At 39.5% G+C, this 25,899-nt stretch overlaps 2 protein-coding genes across 6 annotated transcripts in view; both read left to right on the top strand.

The window, feature by feature from the left end:
- Window positions 1–37: 37 nt before the first annotated feature.
- rbm41 (RNA binding motif protein 41) lies at window positions 38–18,399 on the top strand. The gene is made up of 7 exons (XM_048544301.2): window positions 38–121; window positions 3,128–3,247; window positions 8,434–8,626; window positions 11,854–12,058; window positions 14,102–14,520; window positions 16,305–16,452; window positions 17,636–18,399. The coding sequence occupies exons 1-7, from the start codon at window positions 114–116 to the stop codon at window positions 17,734–17,736; spliced, it is 1,194 nt and encodes a 397-aa protein (XP_048400258.1). The 5' UTR covers window positions 38–113; the 3' UTR covers window positions 17,737–18,399.
- A 5,373-nt stretch (window positions 18,400–23,772) lies between these two features.
- LOC125458742 (MORC family CW-type zinc finger protein 4-like) overlaps window positions 23,773–25,899 on the top strand; it is a 121,897-nt gene continuing 119,770 nt past the window's right edge. For 2 of the 5 annotated variants that reach the window (XM_059651434.1, XM_059651435.1), the window contains exons 1-2: window positions 23,774–23,914; window positions 24,010–24,082. In XM_059651434.1, the coding sequence (XP_059507417.1) occupies window positions 23,876–23,914; window positions 24,010–24,082 (112 nt within the window). In that variant the 5' untranslated portion in view covers window positions 23,774–23,875. Of the gene's footprint in view, window positions 23,915–24,009; window positions 24,083–25,899 lie in introns of all 5 variants that reach the window. The other 3 variants (XM_059651436.1, XM_059651437.1, XM_059651433.1) reach the window with 2 other exon arrangements.

Below are 25,899 nucleotides of genomic sequence, written 5' to 3' on the forward strand. Positions count from 1 at the left end.
GTAAGTGGCTTCAGATCACGTGCAGTCCCCTGCGGCAAATAGGACTGAGGCCGAACGACAATCGGCGCATGCGCGGGGTTGCTATTGTGTGAGTGCGGAGTATTGGAGTGAAGATGCGCAGGTAAATTAGAGAGAATAAGTATTCAGGTTATTACTGGGTTTTTACACATTACGTGCTTATAGTTAATGGGATAGGGGTTTCTGGACGATGAAAACACAGTTATTGATTCCGTTCCTGTCTGATGAAGGTCATTTTCATTGTTGGAAGAAGCCGAGGAACAGAGAGAAATGGCTGCCTATGGGGCTCTTGAAAATAGCCCTAATAGAAAAGAGTCGGAGTTATTACATCACTAACAGTCACATCTAATGCTGTTCAAAATACAAAATGAAACGTTTCGTTTAATGGTAACCTATATATGTAGCGAATAGGAGATAACAAAGTGTGGAGCTGGATGAACACAGCAGGTCAAGCAGCATCTTAGGAGCACAAAAGCTGACGTTTCGGGCCTAGACCCTGTTTATCTCAAGGCGTTACTTTCTTTTGTTTGCTCGGACGAATTCTGATGTCGTGCACTACTATTTGCAGCCAGTTATGATTTACTAAAACCTTCAAGATTTGCCGATTCCCGGTCATACTGAGCAAATGTTTAACACTTGTGCACTTTTATTATCAAAACGCTTTGTCTTCATTCAACCTCGATAATTCTGTTCCAAACATTTTCCAGATTGGTCATTTTAAAATAGTTGATCCTGCTTGTTTCTAGCATCTGGAAAGTAAAATAAGGGAATACGGATTGAGAATCTGTTGTGCTAATGCTCGTCAAACGTCAGGGAAGATGCATCTGTACGTTAAAGGGAGTTCTTTTTATAAGCCTGACAGTGAAAAGAAAGGGGATGGTTAGTTTAGTTGATTCGTTGTTGACGTTTTTCTGAGCCACAGAATGGGATTTTGAAGTGAACTTGGGTCTCTCTCCGTTTGGTCCTGGTCCTTGAAGGAATACAATGGTTAAAACATTACTTAGAAAAACTGCCAGGAAAATGGCACAAGATGAACTATCTGCCGACAGAGACAAAGACCTTCTGTCTTTGTTCAGTGCACTTATGATTGAAAGTGTAAAGACCGTTGTTAGTGTCTTTGTTCTAAAAGTGAAGATAATGTAATTACTGTAGTACCAATTCGTTTAGTGAGTATCCCCACTATATATGTTCCATAAAGCTTATAGCCCAATTCAATCAAACCTGGGACTATTGGCATTGGCTATTATTTGTTGACGAGAGGAGTGAGCTTCAGTTTGGGGAGACGATAAATTATTAATCCAGAAACTCAGCTAATATACTGGGAACAAAGCCTTGAATCCCACCAGGGCAGATAGTAGGTTTGCATTCAATTTTTAAAAAAAATTTGGGATTAGGAAATGTAATGATTCAAGTGCACCTAGGGACAGGTAATAGATGCTGGCCAGCCAACAATGCTCAAGTAAATTTTAAGAAAGATTTCTGAGGAAGGGTCACCAGACTCAAAACATTAACTTTGACTTCTCTTCACAGATGATACCAGACCTGTGGAGCTTTTCCAGCAAAACATCTGTTTATGTTTCTGATTTACAGCATCCACGGTTCTTTGCTTTTTTTTAAAAGCAGGTATCCTGGGAACAGAGAACAAAAATAATCAACCAGAGTTTCCACTTTTCATTTTTGGAGTGATGCCTGATGAGAGCCCTAGTGTATGGCTATTTGCTGAAGATGGAGTAGACTTAGCAAAATGTTTTGTTTCTAATAACTTGCATTTTTAAGAAGGCAATAATAGACACTGCTGTTTCTGAAAGAGCAAATGATAAATAAATGAAGACTATTTGCGAGTAGAATTAGATGAATAAATCACACACAAAAGATACACAATTTATTTAAGCCATTAGAAAAATAGTTTTGCTAAATTTATTAAAAGGATCAATCTAATAAAATAGGGTATTAGTGAAATCACTTCATTCCTCAGGACTGTTGAGAATCTAGGCTCAGTATTCTCAGTCTCACTTTATTGGATAGTCTGCCTATTTTAGGAATGAGTCTGGTGAACCTTTGTTGCAGTCCATCTCTGAAATTTTTTTTTTATTGTAATTAATAGTAATAAATGTAGTCCTGTGTTGCAGCTTCACAAGGTTGATACATAATTTTTAGTTTTGTCCGAATTGTTGTTCCTGGCACGGCCTCCTGCCTTTATGGTAATGGTAGATTAGGAGCTGTGCTGCGTTACAGATTGTGGTTGCAAAAAACTTTGTACTGCTGAAGGCCCATAGCACTTCATGGAGGCCCAGACTTGAGCTGGTAGATCTATTCAAAATCTTTCCCAGGGTGGTACACAACATATAGGACAGTATCCTCAATGTAATCCATAACTTAATATATGACAATGGCTGAAGGTAAGAGCAAGAGAAGTTCCTCGTCAGCCATTTGACGTAAAGGAATTGGGGTCTGTACCACAACTATCCACAGCATGAGTTTCCAATATACATGTACATGTGGACATTACCACATCAGTCTGGACGTCTTGGAAATGCAGACAGGGAGAGAGGTGATAGTTTTAGCCATGTCTGAATCTCATTTCTATCAATAACACTGTGTTCAATCTCACTTCTGCTGTGGATTTGGGTCCTGTTGCCATGCCATCCCTATTGTGATGCTGTTGGTTGGACTAACCTTTGGCAGAGGAGAACTGTTTAAGAAATAATATTAGAACTTATTTCAGAATTCCAGACAGAACTTAATTTTTTGAATGCTAGCTCAAAAGTACAATCGATTGGTCTTATTCACTGAGTTGATTAAAAAGATCTACGTTAGAACAGCTGAGCAGAAAAATCACATTGATTAATGTCAGTCTGACAGATTAAACAGTGAATGTTTAGCATCTCTTGGCTGTCAGTGAAATACATGCATATTTTAACTTGAAAATATTATTAGGAACAAAGGAAATTAAGCCTTTTGTGAAGCTGAAATAAGGATCTCACTGTTCTGGTTCTTATTGCTAACTTCCAGTTTCCAAATTCAAAATTACATATTAATTGTGGCCTTTTTGCATTTTAATCCTGATGTAATGTAAGCAAGACACCTCTTATTCCCTTTTAAAATTTAGGGTTAGTAGTCGTATAAGTGGTGATGATGATGTTGAGCCAGAGGAGCTGGAGACAGAAGGAGAGAGGCAATTGCAAAACCTCTTGAAGCACCAGTTAGACACAAGCGTAACACTTGAAGAGTGAGTATTGGAACATTTCTTCAGTGATGTTTTTGTATGAATAAAACCAAGTAAGAAAGTAATGTTTGTGTACATTTTAATGCATTGTAGTCCTTTCAAAATTATGACAAAATGGAAAATGCTGGAAAACTCAGGTCTGTCGGCATTCAGAGAGAAGACAGAGTGCTTCTTGTTGAATCCCTTTATGCTGATTGATGTTCTATGCAATTCCAGCATTTTCTGTTCTTACTTCGTATTTGCAATTCTGGATTATTTTTTGTTTTTATTTCTACAGGTATTTAAAGGCTTACCTCTTTTTTTTTCCAGTTACCTCCAGGCTGCACAAATAAATCCCAATTTAGAATGAAATCTCAAATAAAGATTCTGTCACATAATTTCATTGTCTTTTTCGAAGGTTTAAATGGTGGAATCACCATAAAGTGGTAATTAATGCATTCAGAATTCCTGTATTATAGCAACTTTCTCAACTTGTGCTGTTAAACAAACAAAATGTTATTTTATTTAGAGGCATTAGTTGCTTTCATTTACCCAATTACACTAATCAATGCAATTTTATAGTTTTTTTCCAAAATGTAAGATTACCAAATCATAACAAAGAACAAAGAAACCTACAGCACAGGAACAGGCCCTTCGGCCCTCCAAGCCTGCACCGATCAAGATCCTCTGTCTAACCTGTCATCTATTTTCTAACGGTCTGTGTCCATTTGCTCCCTGCCCATACATGTATCTGTCCAAATATATCTTAAAAGACGCTAACGTGTCTGCGTCTACCACCTCCGCTGGCAACGCGTTCCAGGCGCCCACCACCCTCTGTGTTTTTATAAAAAAAAATCCATAGGAAGATCTTCCATTCCAGATGGCAGCAACGAAATGTGTGCCATTTCCTGTAGTATGGGCAGAAGTAGCTGGCTCTGTTACCTTTTAACATAGTGAAATAATCTGATTATTTAAATTTGCTTACAAATGCAACAGTGTGGTTACAAGTGGGAGTTCACACATTGATGTTTTCTAAGTGTATCTTTGCTTTGCGGTAAAATGCAAAAATGAAGGGGTTGTGGATTTATGAATCCTGCCTGAAAAGAAATGTGTGTGGCTTGGTTGTCAAAGGTTTAAAGGGAGGCTCAGGATATTACTGGGAAGAAGGTGTAAAACGTGGCAAGGGCATCTATGCTGGCTGTGGGTATTTTGTTAGCTGCAAGTTTCACAAGGATGTTTTCAGAATGAGGTTTTATAAACTCTTGAAATTTAATCTGAATTTAATTTCAAGTTGAAATGGAGTTCAGTGGATCTAAGCAATAACTAATCAAACGAGCCATTTTGCAGCAAACAGCTCAATATAGAACAGAGAACATTACAGTGCAGTGGATGTGAGTTTGCTCGCTGAGCTGGAAGGTTCGTTTTCAGACGTTTCATCACCATTATAGGTAACATCATCAGTGAGCCTCCGGTGAAGCGCTGGTGTTATGTCCCGTTTTCTGTTTATCTGTTTAGGTTTCCTTGGGTTGGTGATGTCATTTTCTGTTCTTGTTCTCAGAGGATGGTAGATAAGCTCCAAATCAATGCGTTTGTTGATGGAGTTCCGATTGGAATGCCATGCTTCCAGGAATTCTTGTGGAAACCCAAGGAAACCTAAACAGATAAATAGAAAGCGGGACATAACACCAGTGCTTCACCGGAGGCTCACTGATGATGATACCTAGAATGGTGACGAAATGTCTGAAAATGAACCTTCCAGCTCAGCGAGCAAACTCGCATCCAGAACCTCAACCTGAGCTACAAATCTTCTCAACACTCGCTAGCACCTATGGGCGCAATACGCTAAAACTGGCCTGAAGATGGGAAACCAATGCCATCTGACAGAGTGCTACCCCTGAACAGCTGTACTTCCCACACGAATGCCTAAAGAAACAGGTACTACCTAAATGTCACAAGTACAAACCTCCCCTTAACACCCCACTAGCCAAAAGAATAGCAGAACAAAACAGGTGCAGAATGCTTAAAAGAAATGATCAACGATGCCCACAACAGACTCCGTAAATACAACTGGGAAATTTCGTGCCAAAAAACTTTACTCACTGACGCGACAGACCATGAATGGACAGACACAGTACAACGAGCCATAGACATTAGACAACGGCAAACACAGAAAACGAGAAAACTAGACCTGTAGAAAAAAACTAGATAAACTCACATACAATAACAACACAGACAATACAGAAGCATGGATAAAAAACTTCAGACCGACCATTAACAGACACTGAAAAAGCCGTCTTAGTAAGAGGATTAAATTACAACTTCCAGGATGCGGACAAGAAAGATTTCTTAGCAGCGTTAGAAACAACACTGAAAGACAACAAATTTACAGAAGAAACCCAGCAAACCATCAGACAGACAGTCGCACCAACATTAAGCAGGAAAAAGGAAGGAAACACACTCTACACAAGAAAGGAAAGCACTAAAAGGACTCAAAAAAGATAAAAACATCGTTATCCTACCTGCAGACAAAGGATGCTCGACAGTCATTTTAAACCGAACAGAATACATTGAGAAAGCGAAGGCACTGCTTGCAGATTCTGACACTTGCCAACAGGTGGCGACAGACCCGACCCCACAACTAGAGAACCGAATCACAGCCTTACTCAAAAAACTTAAAATCTGGAGAATTAAACAAGAGAGACTTCCAAAAAATGAAACCAGATGGATCCAACACAACACGCTTCTACGGACTACCAAAAATTCAGAAACCAGGAGCCCCCCTCAGACCCATAGTCTCGCTACCAGGAACACTAACGTACAGATTAGTCAAGGAACTACGCCAAAGACTAAAACACCTAATAGAAGATTCACACCACTCCATTCACTCAACCCAAGAATTCCTGAACACCAAAGACACCAAGATAGAAGAGGATGAAATAATGGTCTCCTTTGACGTAACAGCCCTGTTCACATCCATCAACATCAACCTGGCCAAAGAAACACTGACTACACTATTAGAAGAACCGAAGACACATACACCAGACACCACCAACCTCATCAGCAAGGACATCAAGCTAGTGGACCTATGCCTCACCACCCACTTCACTTTCAATAACAAAACCTACAGACAAACCAACAGTACACCCATGGGATCTCCGATATCAGGGTTCTTAGCAGAGGCAGTAATGCAGAGACTCAAACAAACAGCTCTGCCAATCATCCAACCCAAACTTTGGGTCCGCTATGTGGATGACACCTTTGTCATCACTAAACAAAACAAATTAGAGGAAACCTTCAAGACCATCAATAATACCCTTTACTGGCATAACATTCACAAAAGAGGAGGAAAACAACAACAAACTGCCATTCCTAGATGTCACAGTAGAGCGAACAGCCAATGGGGAACTTCAAACCAGCGTCTACAGGAAAACAACACATACGGACCAAACACTGAACTACAGGAGCAACCATCCCAACACCCACAAACGAAGCTGCATTAGAACATTATTCCAACGAGCGACCACACACTGCAGCACAAAGGAACTACGCAGAGCAGAAGAAAATCACCTATACAGCACATTTATAAAGAATGGGTACCCAATGAACACAGTCCGCCGATTTCTCAGCCACAAACCCAAACAAACAGAATGTGCCCAGAAACCGCAACCACTCTCCCCACATCAAAGACATTTCCGAAATGACTGCCAGACTACTCAGACCTCTTGGCATCACGGTAGCCCACAAACCCACCAACACACTAAAACAGCAGCTAATGAACTTAAAACACCCGATACAGACAACAAGCAAAACAAACGTCATCTACAAAATACCTTGCAAGAACTGTGACAAACACTACATTGGACAAACTGGCAGGAAGCTAGCCACCAGGATACACTAACATCAACTAGCCGCAAAAAGACATGATCCACTATCACTAGTGTCCTTACATACAGAGGAAGGACACCACTTTGATTGGGACAACACATCCATCCTAGGACAAGCCAAACAGAGACACTCACGAGAATTCCTGGAAGCATGGTATTCCAACTGGAACGCCATCAACAAACACATTGATTTAGAGCCCATCTACCATCCTCTGAGAAAAAGAACAGGAAATGACATCACCAACCCAAGGAAACCTAAACACATAAATGGAAAGCGGGACATAACACCAGCGCTTCACCGGAGGCTCACTGATGATGTTACCTAGAATGTGACGAAACGTCTGAAAACGAACCTTCCAGCTCAGCGAGCAAACTCACATCTAGAACCTCAACCTGAGCTACAGATCTTCTCAAAACTCGCTAATTACAGTGCAGTACATATCTCTTCACTTCAGCAAGAGGCCCATATGATTTATATTGCCACGGGGATGGGCTGTGGGAAGAAAAGGTCCATTGAAAGCTATTATAGGGTCAGGAAGTAGGTTTTTTTAAGGTGGTCGCAAACCCCTAAGATGCAAGAATCTGGGAAAGAGCAGTGAATTTGTTGTGGCCAATTTCTCTTGCTTAACATGCAAAATGCATGTGGGACTTCATTCTTGTATTGAAAAGATCAGATTTGAGCGGATTTAAATGAGGCTAGAATGTTCTGATGTAATAAGCAGTACCCCTAGCTTTGTTTAGAAGGAGGAATGTTCAGGGTAAGACTTAGGATTGGAGGTTGGCTAGAAAACAAGTATGCCGTCATGAGCTAAGAAAATGTTTCAACTGGTTCCTAGAGAATGGTATGCCTGCTTGAGGGGTACAGCAAAGTAACAATGAAGGGGGATTTCAGTCATTTTAAAAGGTGAATAATAAACACTTTAATGTGGCAGCTGAATACTGTTAGAAACAATGTTACTGCACCAAACAAGCTAACAGCAAAAGTCTTAAAACCTGAAATCCTATATGATCCTTCCATGGAGTCACTGAAACACCCACTACCAAAACACAAATGTTTTGTGATCAGAACATTCAGCAACACTACATTGGTTTGACTTTGTTGAATCAACTTCTACCTCAGGAACAACTATTAACTTGGGTCAATTTTCATGAGACCCAGCGTTACTTCACAAATACCAACATTCTTTGCATAAGAGAGAAATATATTTTTTAAAACAATGTCTTTGACTTATAACTGTTCGTAATCATTAATTACCACTTAGTTGTTCTACCATTTGTTGACTTCATGCTGCTTTTTCTGATTTAAGTTTCCTTTTGTTTTGATAGATGCATTGCTAAGAAAAAATGCTTTGCCCCAAGTTCTTTGTACAAGCCATTTGGGGAGCAGGCAGCAGGAGTGCTCAGTCTGTCACAGTTTCAGACTCTGCAAGATGGAGAAGGGGAGGTTGCTGCCCTGAGAGAACTGGGACTTACTGACAGGGAGATCCAACTCTGGCAAGATAGGGAATCTCTAGTTAAGGTACAGTATACCTAGAGAGCGTTTGTAAACTTATGTAGGGATAAGTAACAATGTGCAATGTTAGCATCCACATAGGTAGCATGTTTGTGACGTATTAGTCTAATTAAAAGAGTGCATTCTATTTTGTACCAACAGTCTGAGGAATTCATTATCACTGTGTTGAACATCTATACTCTTAATGTTGTACAGTACAGATTTCTCTATTTAACTTATATAGATCACATGAATGTATCTCTGATGCTAAGGAAGAATTTGAGTATTATTCGATTTTACTTCAGTACTTCAAATCTGGAAAGGATGAGCAAGCTTTTTGCAATGTCACCATCTGTTCTATTCCAGCATGGTTCTTGAGACAGTCCCTAGGAAGATTTTCTAACTTCAAATAGTTACTGTACAAAAGACCACGCAGTCCATTTTGTTTGTGTCAATCCTCTGTGAGCAATTCATTTAGTTCCATTCCCTTGTTCTTTGCCCCAGGGATCCAGGATTCTCCAGTCTTCTTGGTAACTAACATCCCTAATCTGTGAAATTATTCTCATAAACTTATTTGCTGGTCATAGGTTTTATTAAGACTGACAAGTGTCAGTGTGATGTTCAAGTGCATCGAAAACTTTGGCACTTAACAAAATGTCAGTTCCTTGAGTGTTAGAACAGTTTATAAGACAGTTCAAGCGCACTTATTAGAAAATGCCACTCAAACACTAGTGACTAATAGGCATGCTGTGTATTTAATCAACCTCCTCAATTGCTGGTCCAGATGATGCACCTGCACCATAAGGGACCCCACCAGCACTAGGAAAGCCTCTTGGTGGTCCACCAGGCCCTGGGTGGGCTTTGATATGTGGGATTGCAGATTTTTTTTTTCTCCAGCTCCTTCAATTGGTGCTCATGCTCAAATCTTTTCTGCACCTTTGCTGGTGCTGTCTTATCTTTCCAAATGTTTGGTGCCCAGAATAGACACAATCCACCAATGAGGCTGGACTGATGTTTTATGAAGGTTATCATATTTTAATTCACTTGTGAGATGAGTAGAGGCCAGCATTTATTTGTTCACTTTAATTGCCCTTGAAGAAGTCAGTCACCTTCTTGAATAACTGCAGTCTACTTGATGACGGTACACCCACAATGCTGTTGAGATGTTACAGGATTTTGACCCAGAAACGCTGAAGAGACATCAGAGTTCTAAATTAGGTTGGTACATGACTAAAGAGGAATTGGCAGGTGGTAAGTTTCCCATACATCTGATGTCCTTATCCTTCCAGTAGCTGGACCTTTCAGGTTTGAAGGTGCTGTTGAAGGAACTTTGGTGTGTTGCTGCAGTGCATCTTGCACTTGCACTGGTGAAGCTCAAGTCTCATCAGTTGCAAATGGAATAAATTTAAATTGGTGGATGTATTGTGTCTCTGTTTTGTGAAGTCCAAGATCCCACATGACTTATTAACAACATTCTCAATCTTCCCTGCACACTCAGTGATTTGTGCATATACACTTCCAGATACCTTTTGTTCTCCTTTAGAATTGTATCCATTTTTTAATGCCTTTCCTGCTAACGTAAAGCATTCCACATTGTTAAATTTCGTCTGCCCCATGTATGCCCATTCCACCAGAATGTCTCTGTTCTCCGGGTTTCTCATTATCCTTGTCATAATACTTTCACAAAACTTCTCATTTTTGTTTTTGTTTTGCATATCTTGAAGTTGTGCCCTGTAGACCTAAGTTTAAGTAATTTAGTATACGTCAAGACAAGCAGTTGTCCAAGTACCAACCTTTGAGGAACCCCAATTCAGTAATAGTTGAGAGCTGGGTACAAATGGAGAGGCGATAACCAGTTGAACACAGAATTTGCGGTCTGTAGATTTATTGTGTATGGAGAAGAAGTTAAAATCTCATATGCAGCTGATTAAGGAAGCGGTCTGGGCCTCAAATTGCTGCAAATAAGTTGGAAGATGGGGAGGTAATGGCCTAGTGGTATTATTACTGGACAGTTATTCTGGAGACCCAGGTAAATTTCTGGGACGTGAGTTTGAATCTTAGCACAGCAGATGAGTTTTTATTGAATTCAAATTCCACTATCTGGTTGACTAATGTCCTTGAGGAAGCAAAATGCCATCTGGGCAATTAGGATCAGCAATAAATGCTGGCACAGCCAGTGATGCCCTCATCCTGTCAGGGAATTAAAAAATTAAGCAAATGCTGTAGTTTCTTGCCATAGTCATGTTTTTAAGTCAATGCAGGATAACTGTTCATCACAAAAAAAAATCATTTATGATATCAGTTTAAAGAAATGTGGACACAACATGATCAAATATGAAGGATCTACAAATTAGAGTCATACAGCACGGAAACAGGCCATTCGCCCAACTCGTCCATCCCAATCAGGTTTTCCAACTGAACTAGTCCTGTTTGCCTGCATTTTGGCCCATAACCCCCTCAACCTTTCCTATTCATGTACACGTTCAAATACTTGTATTTACCACTTCCTCTGGCAACTCATTCCGTATACGTACTGCTCTTTGTGTAGAAAAAGTTACCCCTTAAGTCCCATTTAAATCTTATCACTTTCACCAAGTTTTGGACTCCTCTACTTTAACTGTAGTTCAGTACATTTCCACTACTACTTCAATATGATCTTGGCTTTAGTGATATGTCACTGTCTGGTAACGGGCTCTTAAAGAATGTTGTACTTATAATGTTGTGGCTGAGTTAATATAACAGATCTCCTAGTGAATTAGAGAGTAGTTTATAAACCTAAGAAACTTTTTATAATTTCAGAAAGTTGGAAGGAATATCAGAATGAAGCGATTTTTGACGGGGAGGATGAAAAATTACATGCTGTTTGAATCATGGGGTACAAATGGTTTTGGAGTTTCTCAGTGATTATAGTGGTGCTGTCACAGTAAAAGAAAGTTATGTGCAGTTTGCATTACAATAGTACTATTTTAAACAGTTATCTTTTAGTTACTTAATTGTTTTCTCCTTTTTTTTTTCTTGAATTTCTATGTATCACTCTCGAATGAGTATGTGTGTAATGGTCTTAGTCCCTGACATCTGATATCAGATGAATCACTGGAAAGTGCATATGTAACGACACCTTTTTTTCCATCCCAACATGTATCTTAACATCTTTTACATCTCCCCTTGTTGCATTAAAGCTGAAATTTGGCACTTAGTCGAGTATTAGTGGCAGAAGCCCATACGCTGAAAGCCAATTCTGATTGTGTTTAAAGTTCTCAGGGCTTGGAGCAGATCCTGCTGCAGTGCAACAAAGACTCCGAGCCATTGAAGAGAAAATTGAGGAGCGGCAACAACTTATGTCATTGCCACAGAGATTTGCTGGAAGCAAACAGCTGAACAGGAGAGAGATGGAAATTGAAAAAGCAATGTTCCAGGGAACTGACCGTTTCACGTTTTTGAAAGCTCTGTATTACCAAGGTGTAAATTTTTGTTGATAAATAATTTTACTTTTTCTTCCTCTATATTTTCGTTGAATCATTCCCTAGGCAAAAGTGAAAGGAAACAACCTGTTCTTGACCTTCTGTTCAGGGAGTTAAGTAAGAAGAGCATAGCGTAAGTTCCCATAATTCTTCCTTGAAAAGAAATAGCTGGCTTCCCGTTGAAATGGGTGTGATGTGGAATTTGCCATGTTGGAGCTTTTATTTAATTCTAGTCTTACTTTGCTGTGGAACAGCATATTGGAGCAGTAGGAGCTTTATGACTTGGCATTGTTATCTTTAGTTACAGACATCAGAGCCTTTCCTTAAGTTTGGAGGTTAGAAAGCTCTCGTTCTTTGACTTTAGCCACCATTCTGGTCAAGTGAATGATTCCTTGTCTGTGCTTTGTGAAAATAAAATACTAACAAAGACCTGTTCTGTGAATTCATATGCTGCTATAATTCTGCTTTGTAATACTTACTGTTCTGTACCCTTGCAGAATATTTGTGACAAATAACTGACAAATTCCAGAGTAGTGGACAGAGAACATGGTACTGTATGACCTTGTGCCAGTAATCGTCTGAATGCAGTCGGTTAATTGTACTTTTTGTTTGTAAATTTTCTTGTTTTCTCCAGTTTTTGTTCCCTGAAATTTCCTGAACATCAGGCTACTGCCCCAGCTACAAGCACGGCCTGGAGACCTGCTTCAAGTGCTCTGCCAAAGTCACTCCATAACTTGTCACTGGAGGTGGGCAGACTGATTTCTGTTTTTTTTTCATTTCCCTAGTTTCACTTTTTACGACAACAGCATTGAGATTTTGAATCCGCCATCTGGGAAATTGAAGGTGTCAATCCATGTCCTACTACTTGTAGTGTAGTGCACTGTTGCTTCAAGCATTTGCTTGTTTTTAATAACTTTATAGGCTTCCTATCTCAATTAAGACGTCCTGTAGAGGATGTGAGCAGAAGTGAGGCTGTTTCTCAGCAGGAGAGAAAACAAATTTGAGCTGAAGTCGTAGGTGTGATTTTTCAATGCTGGTTTTAAAATGGTTTTGCAGATACCTTGGTGCAGGTTACTGGCTGAACTCCTGATTAGGGAATGATGTGTGGTGTGGAGGACATAAAAGAGTTGGGCACAAAATGCTTGTAACGTGGTATGGTAGGAACTTCCAAGTTGGCTGCTTCTAAATGAGGCAGCTTGTGTTTTCTTCTGATTTCCTCACTTTACATGTATCTCTGCTTGCCACTATCATCTGGCTAAATATTGTTTTGTTTTGCTTTCCTTCTGAATACCAGTAGATTCCCTGTCCACTGAATGGACTCTGTGATGTGGTTGATACTCAACTATTTAAATAAAAATTTTAGATCATTATTTGTGGTCCAACTGTAGTGAGCATCCAGATGAATTTTGACCTGTGTTTATATTTTGGATTGTACAAGCTTACCTGGATCATTTCTAACATTTATCACACTTTAACACATATTTTTCAATCTACTTTGTATTTTTTATTATTCTAAATTCATCCAATACTCAATTTTAGCTATTTCCATTTTCTAAATTGGATAAAATGTTGAATTATGTATGGTTACCCAGGTTAATTGTGCACAAATTAAATATTCTTTTACTATGTCATTCTAGTCTTTACCTGCTGTCAATTTCACCAGGATGTAACAGAGTAATTAGAAATTATTTAGTCAAATGCATTGTGGTACAAAGAATCCAAAATTGTCTTGTTTAAAATTATGTATTATTGGCTTCCAAGCAGAATTGGAATTCAACAGTGGCACCACAGTAGTTGAATTGACATTTCCTTTTGACTTCAGCTACATTGAGGGGCGGTAGTATCATTCTTAGGCGAGTAGAACTGATGAATATCGTCTTGATTATAGGATAGTTTTGACTTGAGGAAATGCGGCGTGCTACTGGCTGGGGTGGCAGTTGGGGGATCTAGAGGAAGAAAATGTCCTACTCAAAGTGTTCTCTTTGACACGATCATTTACTTTTGTCCTTTTTTTAACATAATTTGCTTTTTCTCACTTCAGATGAAAAGTCTGTAAAAGACCAGAATGACCCTATTAATCAATTAGAAATGATGTTATCAAAGTTTAAAAATGACTCAGCCGGAATGGGAGACACTCCAAAAACCAGACAAGAGTCATCTTTGGAGATGCTCGCTACAGCAACAAGTAAGGAGGGTACCTTTAAGGAAATGACTGGTTTGTGTTTTCAAACACAAAGTCAGTTCAATGCTGCTGATCATTATGAAAATCAGAACTCCAAAGGGCTTTCAGTGAATATTCCCATTCGAACCCTACCCAGCTCTGGTACTCACGGTCCTCAGAAAATCACCCAGCAAGTTGAAGCTGTTCCTAAAGAAGAAATCTGGAAGAACAAGCTGTCTGAGGAGGAAATTAAAATGATTCCAAGATTTTCAAATTATAATCCTGGACAACCAAGCAGGGTATGGTATAATATTTACTGTTGAAAAAGTATTATGAACATAATAGCTGATGAATAAAAATATCCAATTCTCACTATTATCTAGGGTGGAAGTGAAATGTAAGGCTGGTTATGTTGATGTTCTGTAATATAGTTCAAAACCTATTATGACCAATTGCATTATCCAGTGACTCAACTGAAATAATCTGTCACTGTATCACTTTTTAAATATATTTTCATGACGGTATGTTGCTGGCAATGGTGTTCTTTTTGCATCAGGTCCTAATCTAAGTTTTAAGATTCTCCCAGGTAATGCTTGATTATCTATAATTCTTGGGAAGGCGCAGGATAAATGTTTCTCGGTCCTTCAAATAACAAGATTCTTTTAATCCTGACTACAAAAACATTACCATTGTATGCTTGTGATATTTTCTACTTTGTGTATCAATCATTCTTGTTACCTGAACGGCATACAAATCTCAAGTATATTACAGTCTTGTGTTCTGCTATTAGGTTGATAATGTGTTAGGACTCATAGTTATCACACTTAGAATACTCTCAATCTTCACCATCTTACAAACTGTTTTGAAAAATCCAACTTTGTGAGATCCAATTGTTAAATTTATCTTCACTTTTTGTAGGTGAACAGTTAAGCAGTTCATCTATATAATTTAAAATATGCGCATTTATATCCCACAGTCTTAAGATGCAGTGCTTTGGATCCTTTGTTTCCAAAATATTTCACCAGTCAGATCATTAACTTTGCTTCTGATTGTTCATTTCCATGGTTGAGGTGGGGATTGGGAGAAGAATTGAAAAGGTAGTTAAGTGAACTGTTCCTAACACATTTAAAATAGCTATTAAAGTTTGTTTTGGGCAATGGAGCAGAACAAACATACTACTTAAGTATATTTTCCTGGCTGTAGGTAGGAATAAAAGCATCTTTAATCAAATATGATCAGAAATGCTTTGTGCTTTAGCTTATCGATAGGCTTATTTTGGATTTAAATTGAGATGATAAATCGCAAAGTAGATGGAAGGAATCATTTAACCTTTTAAAACTACTTCTTCCATATAGTCCATCAGTTTCTTTATTAAGACATAACTAATTCTTAAATGATTCCAAGGTTTTAAGGATTAATCTTTTTACTGCACTCAGTGTCCTTTTGCCATTGTCTTGTGATTCTAGGGATCAGCTTGGGCTCTTGCTTTGTATTGCTATTATGGATTGCCTGTATTTATTATGCCTTATTTGAAACCAACATTCAAAGTGCATCCTGACCAGAACTTACCTGGTATTAGGATGTTAGCCTTAGATTTAAACTCTCTCCATTTGGGATACAATATAAATGTTTTATCTCTGAAAATCCACAAGGCTGATTGATTAGGAAATCGATATTATATACTGGGCTAGTAAGAGATTCCTAAATGAAACAAACTATCACTAATTTTGTTTGATTCTGATCTCAGTAAAGATCCATAAATTTAACTTGCAACAAGATCATTCAATATTTTTCAGAATTGGTAACTTTCCTACTATTGGCTTCGTTGGCTATGTTTGCCTTGAAGGCTTTGCCCAGTCAGTTAAATAGTCCAAGCTTGAGCCTTTGCTAGTATTATCTGATTTGGTACGTATCTATAATCAATCTCCAGTTCACATGGAGAAAAATATTTTTAGTGGGAAAGTTGTTGGAGTGATAATAAAATTTGGTCTGATCACTGGCAGATGTGACACTGCATTATTGCACGCTTTTACGTTCGCAGTTGCCCGTTTGTTTCACTTCCTTTTTCTCCACCTTCTCTTAGGTCCTATACTTGAAGAATCTTAATCCAAAAGCTACTCTGGAGGACCTGTTTTCCTTATTCGTTTCTTTCCAACAAAAAGATGGTCCTCAGCTGATTTTCCGATTGTTGACAGGCCGAATGAAGGGACAAGCATTCATCACCTTCCCAAGTATGTATTGCTGCATGATTAAGGCAGGTGTTTTAGAAAATGAAGTCCGTTAGCAATATCAATGGGGGATCACACCAGATTAGTTGGAACTTTGCATCTTAATCATGGCTGAACAACAGGTGATGTTGGATTGGTTACTTGTTACAAATCCAGTATAGTTTTTTTTAAACTTTGTTTGAATAGAGATCAACTTGTTTAAAGTTAAAAGTGTAGCTAACAGCAAAACTACATGTTTGCTGTCAGTTGCATTTACAATTATAAATTCATCTTTTATGTTAATTTGAGGTGCTGTTGGCATTTTTGCAGTTTTTTGTATTGTTTCAAACACTTATGTATGTTCTAAGTTGCAAATTGTGTTCAGTGTGGTGGCCAAAACGGCTTCTGCTCTGTGGTCTTTGTATACCAATGATGGCATCAGAGGTCAGGGGTCAATGATGAGCCTCAGTGCATAAAGACATTTCTCCAAATATATATAATTGAAGATACATTAGTCAACATGTTTTCTGCATAAACATTCCTAATGATCAAATGCGTAGAGGCATTGACCTTTGCAGCCCTAAGTCACAATTTTTTGGTTTGTGATTTGACCAGAACCTGGCTACCACCCAGGCTGGGAGAGGAAAATTTAAGATAGAAATTCTACCTGTTGTTCAATGACCCTTGCTGTAAATTCACTATGTATGTGCTTGGAGATCTGGATGAGGCTTGGCTGTGATTCGTTTCATGATTGAGTAGCCTGCTGGCACTCACTGGTTTAGCTTATCCACACACGTACCAGTGGAACTGTACCCTGAATAGGAATCAAAAGTTTCAAGAATAGGAAAGAGCAAGTTAATTTGTAGGGAGGGAGATGCAGATGTCATAAGAGCATCAGTCTCTTGTACATCACTTGAAGAATTTTAACACCTATTTGAGTATTAGTTTCCTGAAAATTATATTAGCAGTATTATAGAAAATGGTTCTACCTGCATACATTAAATTTGGTTATGCACTATTGTTTTTAGGAGGCAGAACTTCACCAATAACAAACTGATGAAGATGTAAAGACTGTCCCTATTTATGTGCTAAAGGAATAGTAAAAATTAAACTTGAGTAAAGTGATTATCTTTTATTGTGTGTAGTACTTAAAATGGTAAAATATCCTGAAAACTTGTTTATTTCTTTGCTTATTACATTGTTTTAGATGTGGAGATGTCAACAGAAGCACTGAACACAGTGAATGGCTACAATCTGTTGGGCAAGCCAATAATAATAGAGTATGGACAGAACCGATTGGACCACTGACTTGTATTTGCAGAAGGAGGCTGATGAATGGAGTTTCAGCATAACAGGCCTGATGGTCCCAAGGATCACAGGCATATTCGGAAGTCTTGACATTTAATTTAGTCCAACCATATACAGTTACATTTTCAGGATACATTTTCAACTCTGAACCAAGAATCGTTACATTAATGTGTCGAAACAACCTCATCTGTATAATGTGTACAATCACGTTTTTTTTTAAAAACATTTTTGTGCTTTCTGGTATTAAATGCACCAAATTATGTAATATACTGAACTATATCGAATGAGGAAATTCACAGGTTTATTCCCTAATATTCAGCCTTGTGTGTGGAGGTTGCATCTAGAGTACTGCAACTAATAACATCATTATTTTTCTGGCAATGAAAGAATAATAATCTTGCGTTTCGGACTCCTTATCCATTACTCTTTGCCTCCTGTACTGAAGCATTTCAGTTAAGGATCACCATTACTGAAAAGTATAGCAACAGTGACTTTCTAGGCTCATAAATGACAAATGGCATCAATGCAAGGTATCAGTAGCTGTTTATAGTCAAAACCAGACATTGTTTCAAGGAGGGGAATAAAATGAGCAGTTTTTGTTTAAGAAAGGATACGTCCCTATTTTAACGCCCTTAGTTCACATAATAAACTGTAGTTTGTGTACCCTGCATTATAATCTAATTTTCTCATGCATAACTTAATAGCACTGGGAAATGCTTTAACAATTTTTATTTTGAACTGTCCTAAATTAACCATGCCACTGCATGCTGTATATATTTGGGAAAATCTTGTAAATTATGGTTGTGTTCATGAATGAGATCAGGAAGGTAGAATTGTAATCAAACACTATGATCTTTCTTACTAAATTACAATACAGAATTAGGAATTGTGCTTGTGATTTTGAAATGGTTGCAAATTTTTTCACACATTGAGACAGTTATTTGAAAGGACATAGTTCTGCCAGGAGAGCAAAATTGATTTGACAGGACCATTTTTAAGCAGTTATGTGCTTTCTCATTTGTCAGTCTAGGCAATGATCCAAAGAGATGATAAGCTAATTTTCCACAAGATTCATGGACTTGGGTTTTGAGTAGCTAAGGGGTGTGAAAATAAATGTTTTGAGAGAAACAAATTTAAAATTCCTACATTCTTGGAGTTTTTTTTTAATGTTGCCCACAGACATAGCCTAACCAGTATTCATCTTTAAGACTAAGTAGACATTGTAGATGAATGAATATTAATGTCGTTGTTACTTGGGATTAAAATGTTTTTCCAAGTTTAAAAGAAGAAAGAAATGGTTTGCTGTGGTTATTTCAGCTACTGTCTTTCATGATTAAACATCATATGACTTACAAATACAGGGATGGAGCGTGTATACAGGGTGCTTTGATTAAATCACATCCAAATTGTAATTCTTGAAGGCTGATGATTTAACCCTGTGAAAGTTTACAGGAATACTGTCTTCACAGAAACCTACATGCAGGAGCAGGCCCTTCAGCTCTTCGAGCCTGCACCGCCACTCAATACAGATCAGTGGTATACTGAGATAACTGATCGTGCAGTCTCTGGTATACCACTCCCGTTTTCTCTCCATCCCTCCTTTTCACTTGGATACCTGTCATTTACTTTCTTTTGATAAATTATTGTTGCTTCTTTTAGACACCATTGAATCCCTACAGTGAGAAAAGAAGCCATTTGCCCCATCAAATCCATAGTTGAATCAGCTAATTCTTTGGTACTACATGACCTGCATCATCATCTTGTGTTATGGAAGCTAACATAAGCATTAGCTGAAGTGTGATTTGGATGTTCTTATCCATGGAAGAAAGCTAGCATTCGGATGCAATGAGTAAAGTAATAAACGGAAATTTAGCTTGGAGTTTAAAAACAAGGATGCAAGTGTTAACAATTGTACAGGATATTGGTAAGGTCACATCTGGAGTATGGTGGATGCTTTTGGTCTCCATATTTTCAAAGGAAATGTTGATGAAGCATGTGACTTCAGAATAGCTGAACAGATTTGGCCTTCATTCATTCATTTAGAAGAATTCAATGAAACATGCAAGGTTCTGAGGGATCTGTCATTGATGTCAAGATGATGTTTTTACCAGAATCAGAATTTGCTTGGTCACGTAACCAAGAGTACAATGAAAAGTTGCCACTTAGCACCATCTTAGATATAGAAGTTCCTAGGGGCCTGAAACATCAGCTTTTGTGCTTCTAAGATGCTGCTTGGCCTGCTGTGTTCATCAAGCTCCACATTTTGTTATCTCGGATTCTCCAGCATCTGCAGTTCCCATTATCTCTGATTACACTTGCAGGGTTGATGTGGGTTTGTGTGCCACTCTGATGCCCAGCAGTCTTAGAAGTCTTGTGGTGAGTTCTGACGTGTTCCTGATATGGTGTTGTGTGTGTGTGTGTGTGTGTCGGGGTGTATAGAATCTTTCTGATGCTGTTCTGTAGACATCTCCTGATCCAGATCTTTTGGATATCTATTATCCTTGAACAATTGCAAGAGCTATTCCTCCTCCAAAACCTTATCTACCCCTTTTTTTAAATATTGATCTAGACCCCTCACTTTTCTGCGATAGATCCTCTGAATCTGGAACTCATGGACATAGTTACATATTTTGTAATGCTGGCTCTGAGTTTCAGATTCCACTAGCAAATAGATGCTCAAGAGTGGGGATGTCAGCAGCCTGGAGTGGTCAGAGCCACTTGGAGGCTTCCTGTGCTGGTCTGCTGTGGAGAAACCTTAGAGAAAGGCTGTGAGTTTTGCTGTCATAACTTTTGCTTTTTGTTTTTCTAACCAATGGTTATACTATATATAGCTGTGACCTTTTTTTCATTTCTTTTTCTGTACCTAAGATGGCATGGTGTTAGTGACATTGTTACATTAACCAAAGTTGTACCTAGGAACTTCTATATCTATCACGTAACACAATTCAGGGTCCTCACTATGAAGATGGGACTTCTCTGCAAGGCCTGCACGGTGGTCACACCTACCAATATTGCCATGGATAGATGCACCTGTGGCAGACGGATGTGGTTGAGGTCCAGTAGAATGTTTCCATCTTGCCAGTTTGGCAGCTATTTTAGGGATTTTGCCAGCTCAGTTGATAGTGATACTACCAAGCATCTTGCTGATTGGCACTGAAATTCTCTATTTCCTCTGCCTTTTCTACACCCAGTGCTTCCTCTTAGTTGTGTTCTATGTGACTACTAGATCTGACTCACCCACAAGAAACATTCTTTATATATCTAGTTTTTCAAAAATCAGTTTAGTATTGTACACTTAAAATAAAGTTATCCCTCACTGAACTCCAATGGAAACAAATTCAGTCTGTTGAACCTTTATAAGATATATTCATCCCAGGTATCAACCAAGTAAACCTGTGAACTGCCTCCAATGCGTTTACATCTTGGTCAATAGAAAGGCCCATCTGCACATAGTATAAGAGATTTGGCCTTTTCAATGCCTCCTATAAAGCTAAGAACGTTCTGTTTCATTTATGTTCAATTCCTTTCAAGAAAGGATTACATTCCATTAGCCTTCCCTATTAAACATTGTTCTTGCATAATACCTTTTTGTGATGTGTACTAAACATCTAGATTCCTGTAAGTCTCAAAATTCTGAAGATATCCTTTGTTTAATAGTTTGCATTTTTTAATCTTCCTGTGTAAGTAACATCTTCTCACATTATACTACACCAGCCAGATTTTTGATAAATTACAGCTACATCCATCCACAACCTAGTTTTATCCCCCTCTCAACATTCTTTCCTACTTTTTTATTTTGCTTCCCTCATCCAAGTCATTGATATAAAGTAGACAAGTTTGAAGCCTGAGTATAGACACATTCATTACATGCTGCCAAACAGAGGGCGACTCATTTATATACGTTGTGTTTTACTCGACAGCCACATTATATCCATGTGAAAATGTTACCCCTATAATGAGCTCTGGCATTGCACAATAACCCCTGCTTTGGCAAAACAGGCTCCCACTTATCTAATTACCTTACTCAAAATGGAAACTCGGCCATTTGGTCCATCAAGCTTGCTTGACCATTGAATGAACATGACCAATACTTAATCTCAATGCCGTATTCCCACTTCCTCCTCATACCATTTGATCCATTTAACATAAATAATTATCTATTTTGAATATAATTAGTGACTTGCTCTGCAGCAGAATGCATAGCCTCTGAAACCTGAAAACAAGTACACAGAGCAAAGCCAACAAAATATAGTGGGGGTAATATGTAAAGAAGTGTTCATGCATTGTTGATGTGAAACTCAATACTGAGTCCAAATGAATGGAAAATGCCAAAGTAGAAAATTAGGTGTTCCTCCTGTTTGCATCAAACTTTATGGAGTACTAGCAGGCCTAAGATGCAATTAGCATGGGAGCAAGGAGATTTCTCAGCTTATTTTTGTGAAGCACTATTGTTCTGGACACTCACCATCTGTTCCATTTACTGTTTCCATGTCCCCCTCTATCAACAGCATAAAAAGCATTTTTCAGCAGCTTTTAGTTCTAAAGTCGTATCTGAACCACAGAAAATAGGCCATTTGGCCCTTTGAGCTCACTCCATTTAACACTAAGCTTTCACTTTTTCCCCCATATTCTTTAATCTCTTTAGACCTCAGACTATATTTAATATCTTTGTCAAAATGTTCAATGTTTTGCCTCAACTGCTTTCTGCTGCAGATAATTCCATGGGCTCGCTGCTCTCTGGGTGAGGAAATTCCTCAGTTCTAAATTCTAACTCCACATCCCTAGACTTTGATGTCTGATTATACATCCTTCAACTCCATTGTCATTGGAACTATCCTTTCTGTTTACCTGGACTAGTCCAGCTAGAATTTTACAGATTTCTAGGTGAATCCCATCATTTTTTTAAATGCCAGCAAATATAGTTCTAACCATTCCAATATCTCTTCATACATCAGTCCTTCAATCATCTGGTACACCTTCATTACACTACTTCAACAGCCACAACATTCTTCCTCAGTTAGAGATTAAAACAGCGCTCAATATTTCAGTTGTGGTCTACAATTGCAACAAGTCACTCCCGCTCCTATACTTGAATCCTTTCAGTATGAAGGCCAACATACCATTTGCCTTCTTCACTGCCTGCTGCACATGCACACTTACTTTCACTGACTGGTGTACAAGGACACTCAAGTTCTTGTTGCACTACCAGCTTTCCCAATCTATTGGCGTTCAGGTAATAATTTTGCCTTCTGGAACAAAAACAGAATTTGCTGTTAAAGCTCAGCAGGTCTGGCGGTATCTTGTGAAGAAAAGCAACCAAGAGTTCCTCAGAACTGTTCTGTGGACGGGTCACCGGACCTGAAACATTAATTCTTGATTTTCTTCTTCTTCACAGATGCTGCTAGACCTGCTGAGCGTTTACAGCAAATTCTGTTTTTGTTCCTGATTGAAAGCAACAACAGTTCTTTTGGTTTTCAACAATGTTGCCTTCGCGTTTTTGCCACTAAGGTGGACAACTTTACATTTATGCACATTATACTTCATTCTGGCATGCACTTGCCAGCTCATGCAACTTGTCAAAATCACAATGAAGCATCTCTATCAACCTCCCACCCAGTTCTTTTGTCATCTGAAACCTGAGAGATATTACATTACAGTTCTCATCGCAACGCTAACTGCCTCTCTCTCCACAGATGCTGCCAGACCTGCTAAGGATCTATTCCCCCTATCAATCACTTATCGTGAAGACTCTTCCAGTGTTGGGCGAGAGTTAGCAGAAAGTACGGGAGACAGATGCGTCATTGTTATAAAAACAAAGAACTGAGAATGGGGCTAGCGATGCTCACGTCGCATTAATTAACAAAATTACTAATCAAACATGCAGAATGTCATCACAAAGTATATGTGGGATGCAATATTCGCTGATTATTTTTGCCAGCATTTAGTGTTAAGTACGCCGTCTAAAGATCAGCATTTGTACAACATAATTGCTGGATTCGGAAATGAGAAGCGCCATATTGTACGGCACTCGACCACTGGAAGTCCAGCAACACCAGTACCGGGAGGCGCCATTTTGTACGGCATCCCCGCCGTTGACAACGTTGCGCCCTCACCTGGGAAACGGAGAACTCAATCAAATATGGCGAAGCTGAGCGAGCATGGAATTCGGCTCAGTGCGGTAAGCTTACAAATAACGAAGCAACCGACCGGAATCAGACGGAGCTAAGTTGCACATCTACCAAATAACAGTGATGTTTTATTTTTGCTTTTCAGATGAGCCCTACCTACCTACATACGAACTCGACCAGTCATACCTGGCCTTTTAGCGCAATCGCCGAACTGATAGGTAAGGCACCGCGCCGGCTTGTCATTCTGATCTTACAATCGCATGTCGCTGTTGCGCACCTTCTCCGCTAATCGCAACCGGAATTTAGCAGGCCTTACATTGTATATTTAATTGCAATCCCAACTAATCTCATGTGCAGACACAACCGAACTTGTGCGGGGGGATGGGAGTGATGTGGAGGGGAGGGAACCCTTGTAGGGGCGGGCTCTGTCGCAGTGTTACGCTGGGACCTTTGGTTTCGGCCCATCGGAGGCGGTCTTAAGGACCCGATTGGCCGAAAACGTTGATGAGCAGCGGCGCGACCCAATTGAACATGAACTGTCGTCTACCCTCCCCCCCGAGGTCACTCCAGGCGGCAAGCAAACGCTGCTGTCGTGTGAACGAGCGAGAAAAAAGACAGGGAGAGATATGCTGGGAGATTCAGGGAATTCTGTAGCCGGAAAGGGATTGTGCTACCCTTGGCGGCCGACCGCTGCTGCCCAATTCTTGAGCCCTTCGCCGTCACCTGACCTCTTCTTCAGGCATCCTATTGGCTCACTACGTCAACCAGCCACAGAGCGCGACCGAATCACAACAAACAGCGCGTGACTGCGGTTGCGAACTTGACACTTCCGTGTTTTGGGCACGCGTGTCGTTGTGATTGGCCAGTGCTGGTGGCGGACTGTCATTGGTCAGTGCCAGCGTATGTGCTTGCAATAGCACAGTTTGAGAATGTGGAAGTACGTAGAGAGCTCCAAGCAGAAACATCCTAAGATGCATGAATTTGAGTTTGGATTTATGGCTTGGAAGGATGACAATTGAATTGCTCCTCCAACCTCTGATGAGAGTCATCTAGCTTCGAAACGTTAGTTTGCTCTGTCTCCGTTGGATGCTGCCTGACCCGCTGTCATAAGGTGTGGAGCTGGATGAACACAACACGCCAAGCAGCATCGTCGAAGCCGGAAGGCTGACGTTTCGGGCGTAGACCCTTCATGTGATCTCCAGCGTTTTTTTTAATTTTCAAACTAAACCGCAATTATTTCTCATGAAGGGTCTCGGCCTGAAGCGTCAGCGTTTTGTGCTCCTAAGATGCTGCTTGGACTGCTGTGTTCACCCAGCTCCACACTTTGTTATTTTGCAATTATTGCAAAGTGTTTAAGGAACAGAATTGGACGTTTGGGCCTAATGCTAGATTAATCAACTACAAAAACAGAAACTGCTGGATAATCTCAGCAGGTCCAGTAGCAGTCACGGAGAGAAAAGGGGTTCCTGGACCCAAAACATAAACTCTGATTTGTCTCCATGTCTGCTGCCGGACCTGCTGAGATTATCCAGCAGTTTCTGTTTTTGTTGTTGATTAATCTAGCAATGGGCCCAAATGTCCATTTCTGTTCCTCAAACATTAATGGAGAGAGAAAGGGTTTCTGGACCCAAAACATAAACTCTGATTTCTCTCCATGTCTGCCAGCAGGATTGCTGAGTTTTTGCGGCAATTTCTGTTACAGGGCTAATGGTAAGATTCTTAGTAGTGTAGATGAGCAGAGAGATCTCGGTGTCCATGTACACAGATCCTTGAAAGTTGCCACCCAGGTTGACAGGGCTGTTAAGAAGGCATACAGTGTTTTAGCTTCTATTAATAGAGGGATCATGTTGCGGAACCAAGAGGTTATGGTGAAGCTCTGGTGCGGCTGCACTTGGAGTATTGTGTACAGTTCTGGTCACTGCATTGTAAGAAGGATGTGGAAGCTTTGGAAAGGGTGCAGAGGAGATTTACTAGGATGTTGCCTGGTATGGAGGGAAGGTCTTACGAGGAAAGGCTGAGGCACTTGAGGCTGTTT

Source organism: Stegostoma tigrinum, chromosome 15, assembly GCF_030684315.1.
Source record: "Stegostoma tigrinum isolate sSteTig4 chromosome 15, sSteTig4.hap1, whole genome shotgun sequence".
Classification (NCBI taxonomy): domain Eukaryota; kingdom Metazoa; phylum Chordata; class Chondrichthyes; order Orectolobiformes; family Stegostomatidae; genus Stegostoma; species Stegostoma tigrinum.

What these genes read in the sequence shown, in the direction of transcription:
- rbm41 (XM_048544301.2), top strand. An exon ending in ATAGGGAATCTCTAGTTAAG is followed by an intron (nt 8,627 to 11,853) that starts GTACAGTATACC and finishes TTGTGTTTAAAG; the next exon opens with TTCTCAGGGCTTGGAGCAGA. An exon ending in GAAAGCTCTGTATTACCAAG is followed by an intron (nt 12,059 to 14,101) that starts GTGTAAATTTTT and finishes TTCTCACTTCAG; the next exon opens with ATGAAAAGTCTGTAAAAGAC.